At 38.7% G+C, this 21,514-nt stretch overlaps 1 protein-coding gene across 3 annotated transcripts in view; it reads right to left on the bottom strand.

Moving 5' to 3' along the window:
* CR2 (complement C3d receptor 2) overlaps positions 1-21,514 on the bottom strand; it is a 76,523-nt gene that overhangs the window by 54,298 nt on the left and 711 nt on the right. For all 3 annotated transcript variants that reach the window (XM_089514447.1, XM_089514445.1, XM_089514446.1), the window contains exons 2-9: positions 21,286-21,474; positions 18,193-18,381; positions 16,946-17,045; positions 16,269-16,354; positions 15,432-15,626; positions 13,985-14,053; positions 11,090-11,134; positions 9,716-9,745 (exon numbers count right to left, since the gene is read on the bottom strand). In XM_089514447.1, coding sequence (XP_089370573.1) covers positions 9,716-9,745; positions 11,090-11,134; positions 13,985-14,053; positions 15,432-15,626; positions 16,269-16,354; positions 16,946-17,045; positions 18,193-18,381; positions 21,286-21,474 — 903 coding nt within the window. The remainder of the gene's footprint in view (positions 1-9,715; positions 9,746-11,089; positions 11,135-13,984; positions 14,054-15,431; positions 15,627-16,268; positions 16,355-16,945; positions 17,046-18,192; positions 18,382-21,285; positions 21,475-21,514) is intronic.

Here is a 21,514-nt window from a genome sequence, read left to right on the forward strand (position 1 = left end):
GCCTTGCTCATATATGAGGAGGATGCCTGCTCACCTTGTGTAGGACACTGCATGATAAAAGCTCAAACACACACACAGACATGTCACTTGCATATATTTAATAAAGGATGTCACAGCCCCCAGGTTGTAAGGCCTCCCATTCTGTCTTGACAGCTGATGACAACAGAAGTCTCATCTATTGGGAAAGAAACCTTGGAAATGCCTGTTCAATCAAATGCAGACTCACAACTAAAGTTGTTTGGTTACAACTGAAATCAGAATGCATTTTCATCCCAATTCAAAATTCTTTGGGTCTTCTGTGTGTGTTCATTTGGGGCTCTCCAGGCATTGGACAGCGCTGTTCATTTTGCCATTGGGGACAGTCCGTGTGTCCAGTGGAGGTGGGAAGCTGAGCAATGTTTGACTCTAGAATGAATAGAGAGTATAGTAAGCCCTCCATATCCACAGATTCTTTTATCCACGGGTTCAAGCATCCACAGTTTGAAAGTATTTTAAAAATGTATAAATTTTAAATACCAAACCTTCACTTTACCATTTTATATAAGGAACACCATTTTACTAAGCCATTGTATTTAATGGGACTTGAGCACACACAGATTTTGTTATCCACCTCAGTGGATACCAAGGGTCCACTGTATTGTTGTTTGCACATGCAACTGAAAGAAGGTTAGTTTCTTAACCAGATCTATACATTTCTGAGAGTATTTAATGCTCAAAGAACCACTGTAAACACCTATATTTAAAATATTTATTTAAAAACGTGCATACCTTGCCTTTCCTAACAAGTGAAGCTAACATAAATTAGAACAAGACCTTACTGCTTTAAAAAAAGTTTGGAAACAACAGTAAATGCAATAAAACTTTCAGAGAACACTGTAATAAACAGAGAAAAATATGAACAATACAAATGAGCAAAAATAATGTAACCACTTCAAAACCCACTTTTAAAAAATGTGATGGTTTATGGCCCACAAACCCTCCTTAAAATGAAAGGTTCTACTTATTTTGCAGTGGGCTATTAAACAAGGAATGAAAGAAAAAAGCTAGCCTCTTGATGGAGCTCAGAGGCCTAGGCACAAACACTGAAAAGTGCTTCTCCCTGATTTGTCTGTATTAATCATGTAGAATATTTCAGAAGTTATATATTTTCCACTCACATTGGCATTTTCTTATTTCTAACTGACTTGCTCTTATGGATAATCAACTGTATATTGATAGTGATGTATCTAATGGGGTCAAAGCCAATCCATTGATGTCAGGATCTTCATGACTACCACATTCTTGGTAGTCATGCCAAAAGGAACAGATAATTTCCTTTCAAAGGAAATGTTACATCATCTAAGGCAAAGCAAGGTGAGATTTGAAAGTAGGGTTTTGTTTATTCTTAAATTGCAGCCCTGCCTCACCCTTTTCTTCTTTTTTGCACTGCAGTTTTCCATTCCTTTCAAAAGAATGAGGAAACTATGAGCAAGGCAACATCATTTGTTTAAAAGTACATGACACAGAGTAATTTACAGCAATGTCCGGGAACAAAAATAACGGACAATCATTGTAATGTCATGGACATTGTTCCAGCAATTCTGTCCTTTCATTTTTCTAAGAGTTAATACTTTCAGTAGGTTACAGAGCATGTTGGCGAACATATGACACATGCTGAGACACGTTAGTGACTGAATGGGAGAAATGAGAACAACATGTACAGCAGGGTGGTCACTTGCACAGAGGGGGAAGCCAATTTTAGCTTTCATGATTCTCTTCCCCCTCCCACAAAATGCACCAGTGCTTCCTGATACACTCTGCTGGTGATGTTGCATAACTTCTGGTCATCATTTTTGACTGATTTTCTGCCTGAGAAAGATAATTTCATTTGGGGTAGTAGAATTATGCCACCATGTTTACCAGGTGATTTTCTTCATTTTTAGTCCAGTTTGTTCTGAATTATCTGAAATGGTCCATTTTTAAAAAACAAACAAAATACAAAATTTTAAGGGGCTTGGCAGGGAGCCACATGTGGGCCAAGCAAATTTCATTTATAACCTCAGGAAAGCTAGTTTGTAATATATAAGGGCAAAGGATGCAACTTCTTCTGGTAAATTATAAAGCAAATTCCTTCGTTCTGTTCAGCAGATTTTTAAAAGTGATGTTCATCTTCTGACATACATTGTACAAGTGGTGCCACTGTGATAAAACTCTCAACATTGGTTTGAAGGAGGGTTGTAATTCTGCCTAGCAGCTGGCACTATGTAGATAAGGAGTGGTAGTGGAATATATTGGTGTGTGTGTGTGTGTGTGTATATATCAGCTGCAGCCTAATTCAATCAGTACATATAACGGTTTGTGATGAGTAAACACTTAGAAAACCAAGCGATTTAACCTTCCTATGAAATTCAATAAACATTTAAGATGGGAATTTATGATGCAGATTCTCCAAGTGAATGTGTATAATAGTGGCATCTGATTGGCCTTTATTGCATCACCATGCAGTTACATGTAACATACTGTCTTGGTTTTGGGTAGACTGAATTATATTTTGAATAACATTAAACATTCCAAAAGATTTGTATCGGCTTTTTAGGAATTTATTCATTATGTGTATTAGCTAGTTGACACAGTGGAGAAAAATAACTCCCCTCTATATAAATCATTTTATTTCAGAGACCTATTGACGGTGAACAAATCAACCTCTTTCAAAGAAAATCCTAATCAGCAGATATCTACAACTGAAGTGAAATACTAATTTTGTTTTGTTCTTTAAAAAACAACAATGGCAGTATACCAATACAGCCCAAGACATTCTGCTGCCTGAGGCAAAGTCAGGAAAGTACCCCCTCATAGGTTACCACAGATTACCACATAGGTTGATCACAGCTGAAATTAACCTCAACAGTGCTGACGGTCAGGACAGAACACCAAAGGTAACACAGGACAGGCAACAGGGTGTTGACACATTACCACTGCTTGGTGCCACTTGAACAGCATTGCTAAGGCAAGCATCATACTCTGCCTAATGGTAAACTGGAAGTAGTCAGCTCAGAAATTCTTTACGCAATTATTTCTACTAGAACAAAAATGTTGAATTACACTGTGTCTTAGACTTTTATATAATTATGAGGTTGATGGGATGCTAATACAAACATGACAGTAGAAAAATGTTACTTGGCTTGCTTCTCTGCCAAAGTGTCCCAGATAAACATTTTCTTCTTGGTACCACAAGAATACAATGACCACACCTTGAGCTCCTAAGAACTATTCTTCAAGCCACTTCCACTTTAATATAAATGTTATAGTATCCTTTTGTCTTTGTCGGTGAAATGATCGGAGGGTTGATCAGATGTTAATGCAAACACAACACGTGAAAAAACTTTGCTTTCTCTTCCTCCCAAACTTTTCCATATAAACATTCATCTTGCATAGACAGAAACAGATAGGTCCCACATCCAGGAGTGGGAAAGCTTCGAGATGGGTTCTGATTAAACAAATTCTAAAAATGCCCCAATGAGCTTAGATTTAGTACATTTCATATATTCATCCTGAACATATCAAAGAAAAGCAAAACAAAAAGATGACAGAGAGTAGAACAAGAAAGCACAAGAATATTTCAGGAGGCTACAAAATATTTTTGAAAACTTGCAATGAAGTGAAAAATGACTTAAGATAACACAGATGAAGCCTGCACTGAAATAATGGGTAAGCACTACTTAAAATTTGTAGACATTTGTGACATTTATGATTAAAATTAACAACTTATACCACCAATTATCAAAAATATGACAAAACAAAAGTAATATAATCCAAAAATTAACCCCCAAAACATTCAAATCCAAAAAAGTATTCAGTCAGAATTAATATCCAATTATTAGGCTACCATAAATGAAAGTAGACCCATAAATCCATAGAGCTTACAAAAGTGTTGAATTACCATGTTACTATTTAGTCAATGTTTCTACTCTAGTTTGCCCTAATACAAGGGTTTAAATCAATGCTAGTATTCATTTAATTAATTTATATGGAGACCCAGCATGGTATAGTGGTTTGAACATTCAACTATGACTCTGGAGAGCAGGGTTCAAATCTCCACTTAGCCATGAAAACCTACTGGGCGACCTTGGACAAGTCACAGTCTCTCTGCCTAAGAGGATGGCAATGGCAAACCCCCTCTAAAGAAACTTGCCAAGAAAACCCTGTGGTTGCCTTATTTTTTAACCAATTCCAAAGAGGCAATTCTTTTTTCAAAAATAATACAAGCAAACTTTCAAATCTACATTGGCTTAAAAATTTCTTGTTGTTACATGCCTTCAGGTCATTTCTAACTTTTGGTGACTCTAAGGTGAACCTATCACAGGGGTTTCATGAAAAGAATTTTCAAAGAAGGTTCGCTATTGCTTTCTTCTGAATCTGAGAGAGTATGACTCACTCAGGGTCATCAAGCAGGGATTCGAACTCTAGTCTCCAGAGTCATTGTCCAGCACTCAAACCATTTTACCACACTGGCTTTTAATTATGAACCAGGAGCTTCATGTTTCCATATAAGAGGGAAAGGTTCAGTAAAAGTACACATTATTTAAATATCTTGCAATCAGTGAGTACTTTTTGAAAATAAATATCCCCATGAGTCCATCAGAAGTTCAGTTTTCCCTAGTGGATGGCCCTCTGTCTTCATAGGACTAAAAAAATAAACTAATTCTATGCAGAATATGCAGAACTCAAAGAGATCTCATCCTTAGTTATTAAAATGGCACTAGCCATTCCTCACATCTTTTTTTTAACCATAGTTTCAGCCCACTGGTGCAAAGAATAACTGAAACATGCATTTCAGCAAAATTTTGTGCTTTATAATTTACTATAACTTATACTGTGAAAATAACTTATCAAACCTCTAATTTACGTAATGTTTCTACCCTTCAACGCTACTATTTTCCTCCCTGCACTGTGTGTATGAAATGTGTGAAATAAGCCAAGTTTTGATTTTAAATCTAAGGTTTATTATGCTTTTATGCAAATAATGCTTTCATTTGGGAGAAGGTATTTTTTTTTAAATGTATAGAATATATTTTAATAGAATAAAAAAATAGAAGCATCTCCTGTTCTTCCAGTGAGTCAACCTTTGGCTCTTCGGGTGTTTTCAATTTCATCTCCCAGATTCTCTGAATATTGGCAATTTGGCTTGGTTTTTTAGGTGCTGAAGCCTAAAATGTCTGGAGAAAGAAAGGCTGTAAATCATTGGTTTATTCCTACCAAGCCTTCAGATTCCTTATGTCACTATAAAATGCAATGGGATCATAGGGATTATAGGAACTTTATAGATTCTCACAAGACTGTTTTTCTTGTGTGCCTTCAAGTCATTTCCGACTTATGTCAACCCTGAGGTGAATTTATCACAGGGTTTTCTTGGCAAGATTTATTCAGAGAAGAGTTGCTTTTGAGGCATGCCTTTGCCTTCATCTGAGGTCATGCCTGGATAACCTTGGGCAAGTCACGCTCTCTTAGCCTCAGAAGAAGGCAAAGTCAAATCTTCTCTGAACAAATCTTGCCAAGAAAACCCTGTGATAGTCTTAGAGTCACCATAAATTGGAAACTACTTGAAGGCACACAACAAGAAAATCCTATGAAATTCATAAGGTCACCATAAGTCTACAGCAATTTGAAGGTGTATGTGTGCACACGCATGTGCGCGTGCACACACACACACAAAACCCCATCATAGCAATATCTGAGAGGTTCAAGGACATGCGTGATTTAATTTGGAACCAGGAGTGTACAGTAGCCATTTTCCTTCTCCCAGCAAAAATCTGAAGAGCAAGCAAAAGTCACTAGTTCCTAGTATAAATTATTTTCAGTGTTGCAATGATTTTTTAAAAATAAATACATACCTTTCAAGGCCTAAATAAAGTGTGTGCTGTTTCGTACTTGCAAACCATATTTCATAAAACCACTGACTTTTTTGTTTCTTCATTCACATCGTAAGATCTTAAGAAAAAGAAAAGAATTTGAGAAGAGAAAGCAAAATAGGCTCTAATGATAAAAGACTAAACACTTTGTCAAATTTCAATAGACTTGTTGTGCAAGACTGAACCAGCACATGCTAGAGGTACATTATTATAATCTAATACTCAATATATGCAAAATTATTATGTGTTGAATCTTACTTTTATTTCCATACACTTTTAAAGATATTTTGGAAATGTAGTTTCAAGAATGTCTTTCTCCCTGCAGTTATTGCATACAAGCAAGAATAATAATAATAATAATAATAATAACAACAACAACAACAACAATAATAATAGATTTATTTATAGCCCGCCCAATCACACGGAATCAGGGTGGGTTACAACAGTGAAAATACATCAAAATTACCATAAAATTCAAAATTAAACCCCTACCCAACCCCCATCCCAATTCTAAAACAACAGTGTTAAAATAATCACAATATAAAAGCATTAAAATACAATTAGCTAAAAATTGAGGAGAAATTGTACCTTGCCTGGACACAACAATCATATTTTAATTTATTCATATTTCAGAGGGGGAAGCTAGGTTGAGAAGGCCTACCAGAAGAGAGCCATCTTAAGAGCCTTCTTAAAGGCTGTAAGAGTAGATATGTGGTGGATCTCCTCCAGCAAGTCATTCCATAACTTCAGAGCAGCAGTGGAAAAGGCCCTCTGGGTAACTGAAGTTAGTCTAGATCTTTTAGACTGAAGTAAATTCTTCCCAGATAGGGTTGCCATAAGTGAGGACCTCCAAACCGGGACAAATGTAGGGCAACATTTTCAAATGTAGGACACATTTTTATAAAAACGGAGGACGCGCAAAAAATTGAGGTTTTTTTAAAAAATGTTAATATAAATGCATGTTTTTAGGCATGATCAAAATGGAGGACATTTTGGCATTATTCCTAGACAGATGGCAGAAATGTACTTGCCCTCGGGTTCAACTTTACTTCTCAGAAGTGTGTACTTGGGCAAGGGACTGTGGTTTTTCTTCACTGCGCATGAGTTTGTAAAAATCACAGCAAGTTACATTGGCCGTGCCTCAGAGGCTTGTTGATATTAATATCACCATCATCATCATCATCATCACTATAATTGTCCAGGAAAGGCAGACTTGTTAGCATTCAAAGCGACATAAATACACAGAAAATGCACTTGCATATATTTAATAATAAAAAATAATGAAAAAATAAATAAAAAACAAGGCAGGGTGTATATATTTGATAATAAAAATTAATGTAATAAAATAAAAAACAAGCAATAATAAAAATTAATGAAATAAAACAAAAACAAGCAATAATAACATTAATAAAATAAAACAAAAACAAGCAATAATAAAAATTAATAAAATAAAACAAAAACAAGCAATAATAAAAATTAATAAAATAAAAAATAAAAAGCAATAATAAAAAATAAAATAAAAACAAGCAATAATTAAAAAATTAATAAAATAAAACAAAAACAAGCAATAATAAAAAAATAATAAAATAAAACAAAAACAAGCAATAATAAAAATTAATAAAATAAAATAAGTATTTTATATTTTTAAAAATAATTTAAAAACCCCAAAAACCAAGGCAGACCTAATGGCCAGTGACTCAGCTTTCCTCCTCCTCCTCCTCTTCCTCCTCCTCTGGCCCAATTCTGCCCTGGCCTTCAGGCACCCTTCCTCCGGCTCCTTCCTCCTCCTCCTCCTCTCCCCCCTCCTCCTCCTTATGATGGCTGGCGCGGGAGGAAGGGAAGCGGGGCAGGCGCGCGCGCATGCGCGTGGAGGAAAGTGGGGCAGGCACGCGCGCGCGCGCTGCCACTGGCCCCTGCTGAGGCCTGGGCGGCGCACAAGGCCTCACAGTGGGGGCGCGGTGGCGGCTGCGCTTCTGCCACCGAGGAAAAGGAGGAAGGCAGAGCCGGAGGAGAAGGTGGGTTGGCGCCGCAGCAGCTGCGTTAGCGGCAGCAGCAATGGCCAGAGCGGGCCCCCAAACCGGGAACAAGGCACGGGTGGGGGCCCAAACCGGACTGGGAGGGGCCCCCCGAAACCGTGATTGGCACGGGGGTCACCGGGTTATGGCAACCCTATTCCCAGAGGACCTTAATGTGCAGGACGGACAGTACAGAAGAAGGTGTTCCCTTAAGTATCCTGTAGGGCTTTAAAGGGAATCACCAACACCTTGTACCTTGCCTGAAAACTAACTGGCAGCCAGTAGAGGGACTTCAAAACCAGTGTTATATGATCATTACAAGAAGTACCCGTACCCGTGATCAGTTTGGCTGCCATATTTTGTATAAGCTGAAGTTTCTAAACTTGGCACGAGGGTAGCCCCATGTAGAGCGTTTACAGAAGTCCAATCGAGTGGTAACCAGCACGTGTACTACTGTTTCAAGGCATTTTCAAAATGCCCAAGTCTTCTTAAAATACCTAACAGGTTGATATATATTATCTTATATCATAGTAGCTTAGTAAGAATTCTATTTCAACACAAAGTTACATGACCATCTTACCCCTTTTTTTGCCCTAGAGTAGTGACAGCAATGACAGCAGTGGTAAGAACAACCAGAACAAGAATGGCTGTTGGACAGAGTAAGGGGTGGGGGAGATGATTAAAAGTATAAATGAAACATCACAATAAAGCTAGGAATATAAAACTTTTGACTATTATGTCCTCATGTGCAAGGATGAAAGAACTGCACTGTTTTCTCCCTATTTTTTTACATAGTTTTCATCTATTATTCACACATCCTGGAATGTTTCAGGAAATCATCCTGCTCAGAAATACACATTTTTTCTGCAAAAAAATCGTGGGTTGGTGGTTTACACAAAAATAACACAGAGGTAAAAAAAAATTTCCCAATTTTCACCTGGTATTTGTACACTACAAATGGTTTTGGGAAATTATTCCGATGCATGTGTTTTCTGGTGCAAAAATGGTTGGTTTTGAATCAAGCTTGTTACAATAAAATCATGATAGGGTTATCATATGTTGGAGTCAAAATCTGCCATCACATAACAATTACAACAATTCTTTCCTTAAAGAGGTAATATTTTCAGGTAGCATTGGAAAATTCAGTTTATCCCCATAAAAAAGAACTCCAAATAATTATCAAGGTAGGGTATTCTGCTCCTTCCCCTTCTCCTTCTGCTACCTTTCATCCATGACTGCCCCCCACTCCCCTTCAGTGTCTTGTTCTGTGGGGTCCTTCCTTTCTTAAATTGTGTTATTGTGGATGAAGCCTACAATATTGTGGGTGAAGTGGGTTCCTTACTCTGAGGAACACTCCCCTCCTAGTAAAGCATTTGAGGCTTGAGGGCTTTCCAAAGAGCCTGCTTGATGTCACTGGCCCTTCAAAGAAAGGCACTGTGCCAGCTATTCTGGAGAGCTGTGGCAGATATTTCCCTCAGGTACCATTTGCTGCAGCAAGAACCAGCTGTGAGGGCAAGTCACAGCAGCTTCCTCACAAAATGTGGGAGAATAATCATAATAATAGTTTCTTGCGGCACCAGAGCAGGTACAGAGGCCCTCCTGGTTGAGGGCAGGGGGGAGGCACAACTGGTCACCCCTTCTGATCTGCCGCCTAAGGCAAAGCACATTCTTTGCCTCATGAGTGAGTTGGCCCTGACCTGAAGAGGAAAACCAAAACATCTATAGTACTACTTGTTAGGGATTTTAAGCATGATCATGAAAGAGTAATTCACTGACAACCCCTTCCCCATTAATCTGTTTCAGATAACTTACAGATAGCAATGATGATTCCAAGTTGTAGCCCTTAAAAAACAAAGCAAAACAAAAATAGTTTATAATATCTGTAATCCAAATGGATTAGCATTTATAATTCACATACATACTTAACATTTATCATGCAAATGAACAGGTTACTTAAGGAGCTATCATTTCACTTGGACTAAATGCAAGTGGATTCTAGCCTAGGAAGGAGAAGCAAACAGCCAGTTTCTTTGTTCATAAGGAGAATGTTCCATTAAAATAATAGCACAAGAAGGTAAAATAGAATGCAGACATATTTCAAATATAAGGCTGCAGAGGTATGTGTATATGTGTAGGATTGAACTAATGAATATAACCTAAAGCAAGGAACTTGCAACAGGAGTGGCAGAAGGAGAAGAGGAGAAACAACAAGCTGGGTTAATTCCCATCCCAGGTTGTGGAATGACACGTTTCCCCTATTCTCCCCAGAAAATACACCTGTCTTTTGCAATCTTCTATGCCTCAGTGGGTAGTTTGGAAAGTTTATTTATTGTTATAGGGTCCAGTTTGGCCTGTGGTGTATTTTTCCCGGAAAACAGAGTAAGTACCAGGCAAGACAGGATGTACAAGCAGATCAGTTTAAAGTAGAGCAAACTGGAACTGGAGTTAGTACAGTCTCAGCTAAAATCCATCTTCAGTCTCTGAACCAATAGCTTTGGTTACGACTGTATTTCTGTTCTACGGTGTAAAGTGGAGATATGCAATGTGTAGCTTTCCCAATGTTGGACTGCAGCTTCCAGCATTCAACACTGACTATACTGGATAATCTCATGTAATCCAGCAAAAACCTGAGGGCCACTCTAGGGCTGCATCCACACTGTGAAAATAATCTATGTTGACACTGCTTTAACTGCCAAGCTATGGAATTCTGGGAATTGTGGTTTTGTGAGAGATTTAGCCTTCTCTGTCAGAGAGCTCTGGTGCTTCAACAAACTACAATTCCCAGAATTCATACCACTGAGCCATGACAGTTAAAATGGTGTCAAACTGGATTATTTCTTCAGCACAGGTGCAATCCTGGTATAAAGCATACAGGGTTTTTTCCCCATTAGTAGAGAAACATAGGTAAAATAAATGTTTTAACATGCTGTGCATCCATGGAATTTGGCAAGGACTCCAAATGGACATCTTCCACTTGTGAACCTCCCCTATTTTCTCATTGCTGCTTCAGTCTTTTTAAGAAAGATGATTAGGTAGGGAGGAAAAGATGGGAAAGCTGTACCATTAGGAGCCATCTTTTGGGAATCGGCTTGAAATCTCCTCCTAATTAGGCTTCTGCATTTGTCTCAAATGCTGCTTTATAATCAGCTGGCAGATTCCTTGTTCACTCATCTGCCGCATTTTTACCTTGTTGTTCTATAGGGCTGGTTAGCATGGTGCTGTAGTTAGCTCCTAAGGGGAAAAGCAAGAATTACAAATGGAAGTAGTAGCCAAGTGCTAGCTCACAACTCTACTTTTCAAGTAAAACAGATAATCTTATTTTTAAAAAGCAGCAAATTTCTAGACTTCAATGTCAAACAGTTAATTTTTACAAGATCTCTAATAGGATTTAACACAATGTAAACACACCTCCATAGAGTCAATCTACAAATTTAAAGCCTGTATTTGAATCCACGCTCAATAAATGAAAGTAAACCAAATTAAAACCCCAACACATTGCTTTTACTGCTAAAACAACCAACTAACAGATAAAACAGCATATCTGGGAAATTTACAGGCATTGAATCTGCATAATCCCTAACACCATATCCTAAAGACCAGGTGATCCTTGTAATATTTATACTTACACATATACATTTTATATGGGCAAATCTTCCAGTGATCTTATTATAGAGCCTGAAGAGAAGGCTACAGAATCTGCTACTTCCAACTGTGTAATTTATTTATATTTTATCTCCAACTGCTCACAGAATTCAAGGAATAATGCTACTGTTTTAAAAATAAAATTAAAAACTCTGCAGTACATACTAATTTTGCCTTGCGCTTCTGTTTAGCAAGGGTGCTGTCAGAATTATCTTAATACTATTAGGGGTTGTTCCCACTTAATATTTGAAACGATTTAAAATACAACGTTTTTAATAAAACCGATTCAAAATAACCCTGGTGTTATCTCGCGTTCCGAAACGCGTTATTCTTCGTTCCCATCTGGTTATTTAAATCGAAGTTTTTACCTGCAAGCGTTCCTACTTGGCATGAAATCGGTGTTTAAATAAATCGATTCTTCTCCTCCATACCTTATTTGGAGCTGTCAATCAATAGTACGTCAGAATGACGTAACGTTAATCCGGAATATTTGGAAGCGATTTATCTTTTGGCATCGTTTCCATTTCATTGACTGTTTGTGAATCGATGTATTTTTGGCGGGTTTTTTTTTCCAAATGGACCAATGAAGGTGCTTAATCGCTCAAACGTCCTCTTCTGCGTCTCCCCATATTACCTGCCACAACTCAGTGCTAGGGAATCCTGGGAATGGTAGTTTATTATGGCACCAGCACTCTCTGGCAGAGGAGGATAAATGTCTCACAAACACAACAGTTCCCATAATTCCTTAGTACTGAGCAAGGGGTCTCAAACTGTATTATTTCTACAGTGGGTTTGGAACTACAGATGAGGGTTTTTTCATAAATTAAAAAAGTTGTTACTTTATAATTACCATATATATATATATATATATATATATATATATACACACACACACACACCCATATGCATATATATATATACATGTGTGCAAACACACACACACAAAAATATATATGCATGTGTGTGTGAGTATTCATATATAATCGTGTGTGTGTGTGTCCGTCGGTCTGTCTGTCTGTAGTGTGTGTGTGTGTGTGTGTGTGTGTGTGAGTGTGTGTGTGTTTGCCAAATCGGATCAAGGAGGAGAAGGCAGTGGGTTTCAGTGGGTAGAGACTGTTCTGCATCCAAAGCCCAGGGTTGGAAAACGGGATCAAGGAAGAGAAGGCAGTGGGTTTCAGTGGGTAGAGGGAAGGAGAAGTTGGCACGGGCCGTTTCTCCTTCCCTCCCCGCCTTCCCAAACCGAAGGCATCGCTGCCTTGGGTCTGAGATGGCAAGGAGGGAAGGAGAATTTGGCACGGGCCATTTCTCCTTCCCTCCCCGCCTTCCCAAACCGAAGGCATCGCTGCCTTGGGTCTGAGATGGCAAGGAGGGAAGGAGAAGAGTCATAATCCAGCACTCAAACCCCTTTCAACACGTTGGCGATTACTATGCTATGAGAAAGAGAGAAAGAGAGAGAGAGAGAGAGAGAGAGAGAGAGACATGCAGACAGACTAATTAGATAGGTACATTGGCTAGACAGAGAGACTGGATAATTAGATAGATAGATAGATAGATAGATAGATAGATAGATAGATAGATAGACAGACAGACAGACAGATGTATATGGGTAGATAAATACATTCATGGTTGGACAAACAGAGAGACAGACAGGATACATAGAGATGGATGGATAAATAGAAAGATTTAAACACTGGCTAAATAGACTGAAATAGAATAGAATGGACTGTCTTGGGAGCCATGAAGCAGGGATTTCCTGCGAAACCCATCCCATAGTTCCTCTGGAAAGAGCTTCGGTTCCCTAAATTCGCTTTGTACGCCCCATAGGGAGAGACAGCCCGCTTGGGCTCTGATCTCACCCAGGCAGGGAAGGGAAGGCTCCTCGCTTAAAGCGCTGAAGAGATTAAGCGCCTGTAAACCATTAAAATAAAAAATAAAAAAAATCCTTATCTCTTATTGAAAGACCAGCGGACAAAGGGGTGAGGGAAGCAAAAATGGCGACAGCCACGACGGATGGGGACAGAAAGGGCAACTCCCCCAAGGCCAGCCCCATCGCACTCCGCTCCTCCCATCCAGCTAACCCGATTTCAAAGGCTGTCGTTCCTATTTAAATGCTCCGGTTCCTAACTCGAATCAAGGGAAAAACGAAGGTCAGACCCTACATCTTTTTTAACGCGCGTTAAAAGACGAAAACTCGATTCAAAATTTTAAACCGCTCGATTTGTAGTGGGGACGATTGCGGGTTGCTCTAGAACCGTTCTAGGTTTAAATCGGATCCTAATAGGAACACCACTCCTTGGATTCGATTCAGAACGCGGGGTTTCACCTAGTGGGAACATCCCCTTAGAATGTCTTTTCATTCAAGAAACAGCTAGAAACAATCAATTTATTTTGAAAATATCTATATGCAGTCTCTAAAAACAGCATTTTCTCCCAGCTCACCTGTGAAGTTGTTTTCTTTTTCAGTTGGTTCTTTAGTAAGGAGTACTGGTGTGGTAAACGTAGGAATGGCTGCAGCACAGATGATAGGTAAAAATTATTTCAGAACTATTAGATTGTAATTCAGAATGGTTGCATCAGAATTAAAAACTTCCTAAACCTCAAATGTAAACTAATGGAATCATATTTAAGTTGTTAGATACATAACTTTCCCAAGGTGAACTTTGGCTAAAAAGGACACCATCATTTTCAAAACATAATATCTCTTAATCAGACAAAGCTGGAAGAAGCAGCACACAGTCACGATACCACAGTTTTGCACAGCATATTAGATTAAATCTTGATCAGTCATTCAATATCTACATTAAAAATGAAATTTCAGACAGCTAAAACCATATAGTGACCAAGAGCACATGGCGATGTAGGGAATACAAAACTTCTGAAACATGACACAATTCTGCCAAATTCAACTTTTTTGCCCTAATGCTTAACATCCCCCCCCCCCCAAATTCTAATGTACTATGAGAGGGAAACTATTCTGCCCATTCTGGGCTGCTTATGCGGAATGGCTGAATATAAACAAAACAAATTATAAATAGAAACAGTGCCTCATTGTACATTGCTGTTGTTGTGTACTCTAAGGCAAACCTATCACTGGCTTTTCTTGGCAATAATTTTCAGAGGGGGGGTTTCCTTTGCCTTTCTCTGAGGCTGAGAGAGCGTGATCTGCCCAAGGTCACCCACTGGGTTTCCATGGTTGAGTAAGGATTTGAACCTTGGTCTCCAGAGTCATACTCCAACACTTACACCACTTCACTACACTTGTTCAGTAACTTTGAACATACCTACTCAGAAGTAAGTTCAGCTGAGTTCAGCTGGCTTACTTCCCAGCATGCAGAGAAAGGATTTTATCCTACATATGATGGTTTAAAAGGAACTACCAGTACATTAATTTAGAGGAGTATTTTAAATATGGTGACTTTTAGATTATGCACATGGTCTCTAATATCTATAACCTTATACCATCTGGATGTGTGCCCAGTAACTCCGATATCCCTCCTGCTACGTGCCTTCAAGTTATTTCCAACTTATGGCACTTATGGGTTTTTCTTGGAAAGATTTGTTCAGAAGAGCTCTGCAATTGCCTTCCCTTGAAGCTGAGAGCATGTGACTTGAATGAAAATACTGTGCAAATACAAATAATCTGAAAATACTGTGTGTGTGTGTGTGTGTGTGTGTATGTATATGGTGTCCATTCAGTTCAACGAGATGGTTCCAGACATGTCTGTGAAGCAAAGGACCTTTTCAACATGTGGTAGGTCATTTTCTGATTTAATGCAAAATCTCTGCTTGAGAAAAGAGAACTGATCTGGGGCAAAATGGGACGGCACCCTTGGACATTAAAAAATGATGTTACAGCCTATAGGTAAACAAGAATACATTTTTTTACCTTTACATTCAGGAACAGACGCTCTCCAGACTCCAGTTAAATTATCTTCAGTAATACAACGAATAGAAGCCTCTCCAACCATCAAAAAGCCATGATCACAGTGATACATTACTGTTGAGTTATAGGTAAAATTTCCAATCCTTTTTCCATCGTGTGATGCATTGGTGACATTAGGAGGAGATATACAAATTATTTCTGAAACAGAGAAAAACAGTTCAATAATATCAACTAAAGTTTCAGTTCTAAATTTTTGCTAAAACAACTAGATAATTTCTTCTAAAAGAAAAAGGCTAGCATTTGCAAGCTGCAATTTCTACAAGATTTGGCACTGTATCCTTTTCAAGCCTTGTATGTACGTGTACGTGTGTGTGTGTGTGTGTGTGTGTGTGTGTGTGTGTGTGTGTACACACAAGGCTTGAAAAGGATACAGTACAATATCCTTGAAAAGGATATTATACTGTCCAATAGCACAGATCAGCTGGGACATCTGTGCCTAGTACTTTGCATTTCCAATATTTCTGCTTCTCTAAAAAGTCACAAATTCCCCACAAAATTCAAAAAGGGGCTACAATTATTTTGGACTCAGTTAACTCACTTGGAGAGGCCTGCCTGCTCAAGAGGAGAAAAGCTATCTAGGAGCTTTACATTGCTTATGTTGAAAACAGCAAAACCTGCACAAAGACTTAAAAACTTTTAAGGGAGGGGGAGAAAAATCACATAAAGGAAAAAGGGAAAATATGAGATGGTTGTGTTTAAAGACTCAAAAGGAGAGGTGTGTTTTCAGACAGTTTAAAGTTAAAGCATAGTATAAACTTGAAAATAGTGGGAAGATCTTACGTTGGCATTCTGGAGGCTTTGCTTGCCATTCAACTCTGTCTCCCTTCAGCATACACTGGATAGAAGACAGTCCCATTAATCTGTACCTAAAAAAAAAAAAAAAGAGCACATTCCTATCTCATTCTCCCTTAGTTTTCTTTTTTTAAAAAAAACTCCTATGAGTTTTGTTTAAATTAATGGATTAAACATTATTAGCATAGAGTTGGAAGAGACCATAAGGGCCATCCATCCCCCCTGATATGCAGGAACTCACAATCAAAACATCCCTCACAGATAGTCATTCAGCATATTAGAAATAAATACGGAGGCAGGTCCATCTACTGTATAGTTTTCCTTCCACAAAGGGAGAACTGTTTAGAAATGAACCAATGGGCATTTCTTAATTCTTCTTCACTCAGCTATTGTACAGAATGGAGAAACAACATCATAAAATTCTGGAGCATGCCTTGAAAATATTCTTGTAAGTCAATGAACCACAGACCATATTTGTTATTCATGGCTAAGGTTAGGGAGTATATGGATTTTAAAAAAAATGTCAGGTACAACATAATTTTGTTCTTCTCTTTCTATCTCTATCAGTGGATCTACTCTAAGCATGACTTAAGTCTGCATCTAACCTGTATACATTTAATGTAGTATTTAGGTTTCACAGCTAATAGACCTAAGTGAATACGCACCCTTCCTCACAAATGAAATTTACTTTGGCCAAATACAGGAGATTAGTTGGAACAACAACTTCACCATGTTCTGGTTTTCCTGGATCACCACATGATTTTCCTAGTAGAAAACAACACTGAGAATCAGCTTACAAGGATCATCTATAGAAATGTCATTAACTGACAAACAATGTAATTTATTCAGTGTCTTGACCTCAACACTTTAATATATTCAGTTAATTTTAATTCTGTGAAAGGCCATCAAGAAAGCTTATGAATTGTCTCTCTTCTCAGTAACCAAGCTCTGAGAACTTGAGAAAAGTTGCTGTTAGAACTGAAAGGATTTTTAAAGACACAGTACAGACAAAAGATCATCAGTGCAAACACACAAGGCTTGTGCCTGTGATCTGACAAATAGCTAAGTGCATATGAGTCTACTGAAATAAATGGCCTTAAGTATGCCGTATTGCTGTGTTTTTGATTGTACTATATAAATATTCTTACAAGATAGATGTTGGTTTTGCTACAGCAATCTATGGGGCTGTGAATTAAGGCTGGGCTGGGGATGGAGTCAGGCCATGGCGTCCACATGATGCATGGCCCAATTTAGCCTCCAGGGTGGCATGATGTCGCATGCCACTCCACACGGCGCACATCACGGGGCCCCTCTGGTGCTGCGTCCACATGGCGCAGCACCAAAGGAGCGCCTTAAAGTTGCAATGCCGTGGCTATTGCCCCCTTCCAAGGGCGCAAAAAGAAGCAGCATTTTATGGCTCCTTTTTGCATCCTGCAAAGGCCAGATTGGGGCCATGGCGTACAGTTGCCATGGCCCCAATCTGGCACAGCTGTAGGTGGCTACAGGCTGCCCCTTAAGGTCAGTCTGCACAGCCTCGATGTCCTTTTCACTCTGAATAAAATACTTGCCCTAATTATTATTTATTAAAATATTTGATATTGCCTATTTGCCAATATGAGGCATTCAAGTAAGATTACAATTATCTATTAACAAACTAAAAGTTAAGAGGCAACAAAATCAAATATAACAAAACAAAACAAAACAAAAGACTCAAATGAAAATCTGATAAAAGGGATATTATGTTTCTTTCTATTTTTCTTTTAAGTATCTCAAAACAGACATCAGCAAGTTCTAAACAACTGATAAAAATATGTACTGAGTATCCAGCCCCTGTGAAGACAGTTACAAAGCCCCAAACAGCAGTTAAACAACTATGATAGTTTTACAATAAATGAAGGAATAAAATACTGACCTTCACAAAAAACTGGGAGTGCTGTCCAGGTGTAATTCTCAAGACAAGTAATAACAGAATTGATTCCAGGGATGGTGTCATAACCTGGGCGGCAGACATAGGTCACTCTGGTCTTTGCAGGAGAATAAGGTTTAATATCTTCAGGCTTTGCTCTAGCAAATTTGAACCTTGGTGGTCTCCTGCAGACGCCTGGCAACAAATGACAGAAGGCCTAACAGACTCTGCTAACAAGGACTATAAAAGAAAGGCTTCACCTTTTATATGAAGCATTGACACACTTAGCCCATCTGCAGTGTTACCCACACTTTCAACCCCAGGCTTCAAACTGATTAAAACTGATCAAAAGGAAACACATGGCCAGAGCACAATCAGATCATGGTACGAATAAAAGTGTACAGTTCAAAGCCTTTAAACCTTGATTATATCCATATTCCTTTCCCCCTCATCTTCACCATCTCTGCTTGGTTGTTTTTCAGTTTACTTACCACATAAGCAGTACCATGAAAAAAAGTTGTTCTGCCAAGGATAAATAAACAAAACATGATAGTTTGAATGGGTAACTACTACCCATTTCAACATTTCCAAGATAAAAGCCAGGACACCGACAAGCAACATCAGAGTGTAGTCAAGATGGCAAGTTATTAATAAAGAAGCACACAAGATAGGATAGGCTGCACCAAGTTGCTTTTGCCTGAGTCTACAGGAAAAAAACAAAATTCCATTCCCTCCTTTCCTGTCCATTCTGCTGAATTAAGTGAGCGAAAACTACTTTTGTACTTTTTATTCAGTTTGCAAAAAATGAAGTAAGGCCCAGGTGAGAGAAACAAGAAACTGGAAGAAACGGGGACATTTTAAAAACAGCTGAAAAAGTAGGATAACAGAGGATTGAGACTGTCCCTGTTAAATCAGGATAGTTGCTGGATAAATTATACACCCAGGTTTTAGGCCAGTTTGCCTGGTGAAAGCAACCTCATTTTATACAACAATGGCGTTCTGCACAGAGGTAATGAGAATAGTGTAATTTATGATAAGCTCTCTCTTCTGAAAAACGCTTAATGCCTTTTCTTTATAGAAAAGGGACAGGCATTAATTCCTTAAACACTTTTAATTGTGTTGCAAAATATTGTTTTAACCTAAATTTTTTGTATATTTTTACCTATGTTTTTTTTAAAAAATATAAAATGAATTTTTTCCTCTTTTATGAGCTGCCTTGAGATTCAGTATGGGGAAAAGGCAGGATATAAACAAAGAGATAGATGAGTGGACCACCTCATACAGAGCCACTGGAGCAAAGTGCTCTGTGAAGAAGGGCAGCCAGACCATCTCATGTGGGGAAAGTGGGATGCTCTGATTCCCTTGAGTGTTATCTATAGTGGTGGGAGTGAAGAGAAGCTGGTGGTTTCCAACTAGGTCTCATTCAATAAAACTAGCAACTTCTAGTTGTATTTCAGCCATTGCAACAAGAGCATATTACCAGGCTATTTTGAAAGATAGGCAGTGTCAGCATCATTGGTCATTAAGAAATTAGCAGCATTAAGAAATGATCCCTGAATCTTCTTGTTTTCTATATTTTTAATGGTTTTTTGGGCTATGTGGCCATGTTCCAGAAGTTTCTTCCTGATGTTTTGCCAGCATCTGTGGCTGGCATCTTCAAAGAATGCTTTGCCTGGAAAAAGTTGGGTGTATGTGTATATATATATATATATATACATACATACATACATACATACTGTGTGAGCCTGGGAATGCAGGCGTGTTTTGCATGTGTATTGTTCTGTGCTGATGGCTGGCCTCAGGCTGGGAGGCTAATGCAAACGAGGATTAATGTCTGCTAATTGGTGATCATTATCTGCTGGGAAAGCCCCTGACTCTGAATGGTTTCCTATTTGCATTTGCTGAATCCTTATTTTGCTATTCCTCAGGACTGGGAGCCAAATTTTGTTCACTTTAAGGGTTTCTTCTTTCCGGTTGAAATTGAATAATGATCACCAATTAACAGACATTAATCCTCTTTTGCATTAGCCTCCCAGCCTGAGGCCAGCCATCAGCACAGAACAATACACATGCAAATCACTCCTGCATTCCCAGGCTCACACAGTATATATACACTCAACTTTTTCCAGGCAAAGCATTCTCTGAAGATGCCAGCCACAGATGCTGGCGAAACATCAGGAAGAAACTTTTCTGGAACATGGCCACATAGCTTGAAAAACCCACAAAAAACTATGGATGCCGGCCATGAAAGCCTTCGACTTCTTGTTTTCCTTTCCTCTCTCTCATCATCCATTTTTCCCTTCTAGGACACATCTTCTTATAAACTTGACAGCAGGAACTGAGGTTGCTTTTATTATTTTGTAGGTGGCTTTTTGAGCCACTGCACCTAAATAACGGGCCAAAACATGACCCTTTTGTGCCATGCTGGCGCCGATTTTAGAGTTAGGGACCACGCGGCAGCTGCATGGTGCCTAACCTTAGCACAGCGTGGCGGTGCTATAATGGCGGTGTCTTGTCCAAACGGGTGCCGCCACACTCATTACGTCTGCCCTGCGGTGCTAAAAGAACCCAGTTTTTCCAGATCCTTTTTCCTCCGGAGGGAAGCCATGCGGTTTGGCGGCTGCAGCTTCCCTCCAGAGGGAATTAGACTGCCAGCAGGCCGCACTTTTCAGGCGGTATGTCCCGCACCAACGTTATAAACATTTTAAATAGAAAAGAAATGTGTGAATAAAATCATTTGGTAGACCAAAAATTGCCAATCAGTCATACTGAAATTAATGTGCTTGAGTTAGTTTGTTTAAATGGTTTTATACATTTTAATCTGTGTTCTTCCCTGTCTTGAGCTTTGGGGAGAGGTGGATTAAAAATAAATTGTTTATTATTTGATTTATTTGTTTATTATTAATTTTCTGTAACTCTTCTGGGAATCTGTCCAAAGCCATAGTATAAAAGGCACCAACCAATATCTAAAGGGAACAGTATCATTAATTCCAAAATACAATAATCATTTTATTATATAATACACCTCACAGACATTCCTTTTTCACTGTGAACAATAAGCAATTTGGTAAGGATGTGTTGGGGGAGATTAAAACTTACGTTCACAAAACTCCTCTATGAAACTCCAGTGTGAATCTGGAAGGCATGTTACAATATCTAGTTTTCCATAAATGTTATAAAAGCCATCCAGACATGTGTAAGTTACTGACTGATTTGGGTGGAAGCTTTCCCCATCAACTTTGTCTACAGGAATCGCGTTGTTCAGTTTTGGTGGAGGTCCACAATCACCTAGGATGAGAAGAAAATGTTTCTTTGAATCAAGACTTCA

This window comes from Sceloporus occidentalis, unplaced genomic scaffold (assembly GCF_023333645.1).
Source record: "Sceloporus occidentalis isolate IW3139 unplaced genomic scaffold, rSceOcc1.0.p SCAF_3, whole genome shotgun sequence".
In the NCBI taxonomy this organism is placed as follows: Eukaryota; Metazoa; Chordata; class Lepidosauria; order Squamata; family Phrynosomatidae; genus Sceloporus; species Sceloporus occidentalis.